Here is a 4364-nt window from a genome sequence, read left to right as displayed (position 1 = left end):
GTCAGTTTTGTTAAGAGTTTTTCAGAACTCTTGGCTGAGACAAGCTGTGCAACATAGGAAAAAGGATTCCCTAGGAATGATAAATCGTCTACAGACACAAGATGTAGAAAATCCTGCTGCAAGAAGAGAAAGGGGGGGCAGGAGGGGAGGGGGAGAGACAAAAGTAAAGACACCCTTTGAAATTTTGGTATCTTCTCTTTATAACTTTGACTTTTGTCTTCACTGTTTATTTTTTCTCTCTTTTCTTTATATATACCATTTTTTGTTTAGCTAGTCTTCAAATGCTTTCAGTTATGGACAAAATCTAACTTTTGAGCAGGGGAATTATCAGGAGTACTGAAGCAAGAAAAATTAAACAAGTAAACCCTTTCCATACAACACAGAGCTTCTGTTTATCGAGTTATATTTTAATGGAGATCTCTGGTTTCAAAAGACAGCACAAGAAAAAAGTTTTCAGATATATCAAAATATTTGTGTACTCGTGGACACCCAACCGTCATGGCCCAGATCTGAAGTAGGCCTGTTGTATGATAAAAGGAGTTTCGAGAAGCTCTGGTGAGTGTCTTGTATCCCTGTTACTGAGTTATGAAAATCACATTCAGCCTGTGGCAAACTGCATTCCGACCTTGCCATAAGATTAAAAGTTTGTCAAATGTCCGTTGTAAGATGTGACAAATAGCATCTTAAGCCACAGTCAACGGGTGAGGTGGGCAGTTTTAGGTACCAATAGCCCACACCCCAAAACGTTGGAAATTTAAGGCCCTTCCAATAAAATTTGCATTTTGCTAATGTATGCACCAGAAAGGCTGAAGAAACTGTTCACTCAGCAGGCATAAAACAAGTGCAAAAACTAGATTCTAATGCAGGATCACGAAAGTAACGATGAGACTTCCAGACTTGAAGGACATCACCTCAATCTTAAACTGAATGCCATCATTTCTAGTCAAGGAAGGTTCAAACGTTGGAGATTATGGGTGGCATTGAAACTTCAAGGCTTGCCTAGACCTCTCTCATTTGAAAGCAAGCATTCATGTGGACGATCTTCTGGAAAGACAAAAATTTCCTGCAAACATATTTCAACTACGTATGACACCTTTGAGGGTAGGAGGAGGTTGGCATCGAGGAGTCTTCTCTCCATCTCGAGCATCTGCTGCCTCAACAACATCTGTATGCGAAATAATCTTCTCAAATGCTTCAACCAAAACCTTCACCTTGGTTTCTCCCTTAGGAGCCAGCTTTTGCACAGCTTCTTCTATTGCATAATTAAGCATCCACTCTTCTGCTTGTTTCCTTTCCTTCATAAGCTGTTTTCTCAGGGTGACCGCCCCTGCATCTCCCTCCTCTAGAATCCCCATGGATCTCCTTCGCATCCTATCAAATCCACCCAGCCTCGTATTGTCGAGTGTGTCAGGTGAGTCCCTGTTCTCCCTGCCAATCAAGGGTAAACTGCTGCGACTGCTATAAATTTCCCCCGATTGATCATGTCCTTCATTTCTGACTTCAGGGGACCCCTCTCTGTGAAAAGACAGTAGGTTACCTGCAGAGCTCTTGTCAAATGCATAACGACTCGAAGCGGAATTCTGGTGGAGAATTTTACTGCCATCTGAGAGGGGAGTTGAAGGATTGGACGCATGCTGGGAAGGTGACTCAGGGGTCTGATCAGCCCTTGGAGATTTGGCATGGGCTGGCATGTTCTTGGGTGCAAACTGAGCTTTAAGCAAATGCCTCTTGGAGATCAAATACTTCTTGGGAGCAGCATTCAAAGAAGCTACATACTCAGGATTGTTAGCAGCACAGTTGAGATTCTTACAGACACGAACTGCAGATCGAGTGGTGCAAGCAGACACTCTACCATCGTTTCCAATGAAGCAAAAGGCACCTTCAGAAGCTGCTCGGCACTCGCTACAGAGAGTCTTCTCTGATGATGAAGATGGCAGTGCAGCCTTGAGATCATGAGTTGCTGCTGCGTTGATCGTCTCTTCCGATCCACCTGCACTCCTCAACTTTGCAGGAGCATCTTTGGATTTGCGGAGTGGATCACCTTTCATGGCATTCCCGTTGTGAAAGTGCTGAACCTTTGGGCTTGTGGCATGCTTTGGAGAAGCTTCCGCGGGCTTTGCAAAGGGATCGGATCGTCTGTGAGCTCCGTTGAGCACCTTGCTGCTCTCAGAAGATGTGGCTTTCGAAACGACGACCGGGAGCTTCTGTTCTTTGCCAAGCTCAGAGTTCGGCGAGGGCGATAGAGGCTTAGGTAGTTTGGCCAACGATGGGATTGCTTTCGACGATCTGTCGCCATGGCCGACGGCAATCCTGATTTCTTTCCCGAGGGCAGCAGGCTTTCGAGACGGATCCCCGACCATACCTTTCTGCACTGCGGAAGAAGCTCTGCCGGACATGTTGGTTCAAGCAAGCATTCGAAGGATTTCTCGCATGCAAGCTCTGCGTCCGACGGTCGATGAGATTGTTGAAGAATCGAAGAAAGCTCACGGCAAAAAGCCTGCGTCTCCTTTCCGGCGAAGGTGGAAAGCGATCCGGAGCTTGATCATCGATTGCAGGGACGAACTCCTTTACGACAATGGCTACCGCGAGGCTCCACCAGTCGTAGCTTTTCCTGTTTCTGTGTCATCTTACGGTCGGGGGAAGGGAGGCATGGAAGCTGTAGTGAAATTTTCCGCCATCGCCGACTCGCAAAAGCTTCAGCGGCTCAAGATGAGACTCTGGAACTGCCATCGCCATAGCTGGTCCTTGCGATGTTGCGATTCAAGGTAAGTAGAAACGGAGAAGACGACGACGAAGAAGATGGACGGTCACGTCGCCGTTGCAGCAGGCGATCATGGGATCCACGCACTCGCCATTGTCTCGCCCTCTTTCTCTGCTTTACACCGCTTCGCCTCTCGCCATAGCTCTCCTGTCACTTCTCTCTCTCGCCATAGCTCTGTCATCCACACTCTTGCTCCGTGTGCCCCTGCTCGCCTTCCTCGCCTTGGGATGCTACTTCCAACTCACTCTGCTCGCTCATCTCCCTCTCTCGGGTCTCTCTCCCTGTCCCTGCTCGCCTTCCTCGCCTTGGGATGCTACTTCCAACTCACTCTGCTCGCTCATCTCCCTCTCTCGGGTCTCCCTCCCTGTCCCTTCTCTCTCTCTGTCCATGTGCGCATGCACCTTGTTCAAAATGCCTTCCTTTCCCATCTCTCCACGCCTCCATCCCTCTTTCCCTCTCCCTCAAGCACCTGTCGGCACTCATCCACTAGCTCCTGGCACTCTGCCGACGTCCTGCTCGCTTGCATCTTCGTCCAGCCCCCCTTGTAAGTCGTTCCCGCATCCATTCCTCACGACTCACGAACGCGATCGCGACCGTGGCCCTCCACTACGCTGCCACCGCAGCTCCCCACCAACACGCCCATTCATCCATCCCTTTCATTGATTGTTAATTCGTATTTCAAAGTTTTTTTCCTCACACCGTTCTCCAGTCTCCTGCACGTTGCCCATGGTGTAACCGCAACTGTTTCATCGTTCTCAAATCCATCGCCGTCGAGCTCTCACCATTTCCCATTTATCAGGCTGACATCCATGATCCCAGCTCCACCTCTCCGGAGCTTCTTCGTTTGCATATTTTCCTCATGGTTGGGTCTCTGCGCAGGTTCCTTTTTTTTTTTTTTAATTGAAAGAGGTATTTTCTGCGCAGGTTTCTTCAGCGGGACAATGTTCTCGAGGTTCAATGATGCATACGGCAATGTACCCTGGGACCTGATCCATTCCGTTCTCCCTCATCCATGAATTTTCACGCCTCGCTGAGCTTTCCTAAAATGTCGGGATGAAGATTTCTTCCGCAGATCCAGCTCTTTAACACAGTATCACAAGCCGTTTATTTGCGTATTGTGCACCATCTATCTATGGTTGGAGTCCGTTGGACATCTCATTCGGAGGACCACAGGCTATGTCCTTGAGGCTTGCACATTTGCGGATCCACTATAATTATAATCATTCATTCCCTTCTTCCCGACCTCGAGATTTCACTCAAGCTAGGCGAGCTTTCCTAGAATGTCGGTACTAAGATTTCTTCCACAGATCCACCTCATGATTCTGCATTGCACACAGTAGTATCACACGCAGCCGAGCGTATTGTGCACCTTTGTTAGCCGCGCATGTTTGTCAGATTTTCAAATACAAATGTCTTTCCGAGACGGCAAATCTTCTTGGGAATCCCAATATCATCAGAAGTTGAAACCCAGAAAGCTTATCCTCGTTCACACAAATTTCGGACTCGGTTGCTTCGGCAGTTCAAACTAAATAGAAGGGCTTCCCCATCCTAGGGACTCGGGAAGCTTTGCAATAAGAAGACCTCCCCACGCATGCTAGTAGCA

General features: G+C 48.0%; 1 protein-coding gene across 1 annotated transcript; it reads right to left on the bottom strand.

The window, feature by feature from the left end:
- Positions 1-408: 408 nt before the first annotated feature.
- On the bottom strand, positions 409-3299 carry LOC147882373 (uncharacterized). Its single transcript, XM_087401110.1, has one exon. It carries the CDS (start codon positions 2394-2396, stop codon positions 1077-1079), a length of 1320 nt encoding a protein of 439 aa, XP_087257236.1. The 5' UTR covers positions 2397-3299; the 3' UTR covers positions 409-1076.
- Between the last annotated feature and the right edge of the window lie 1065 nt (positions 3300-4364).

This window comes from Dipteris shenzhenensis, chromosome 29, assembly GCF_047967505.1.
Source record: "Dipteris shenzhenensis isolate YYH24624 ecotype China chromosome 29, Dip_SZ_1.0, whole genome shotgun sequence".
NCBI lineage: Eukaryota > Viridiplantae > Streptophyta > Polypodiopsida > Gleicheniales > Dipteridaceae > Dipteris > Dipteris shenzhenensis.
This window is presented reverse-complemented; position numbering and strand designations above follow the sequence as displayed.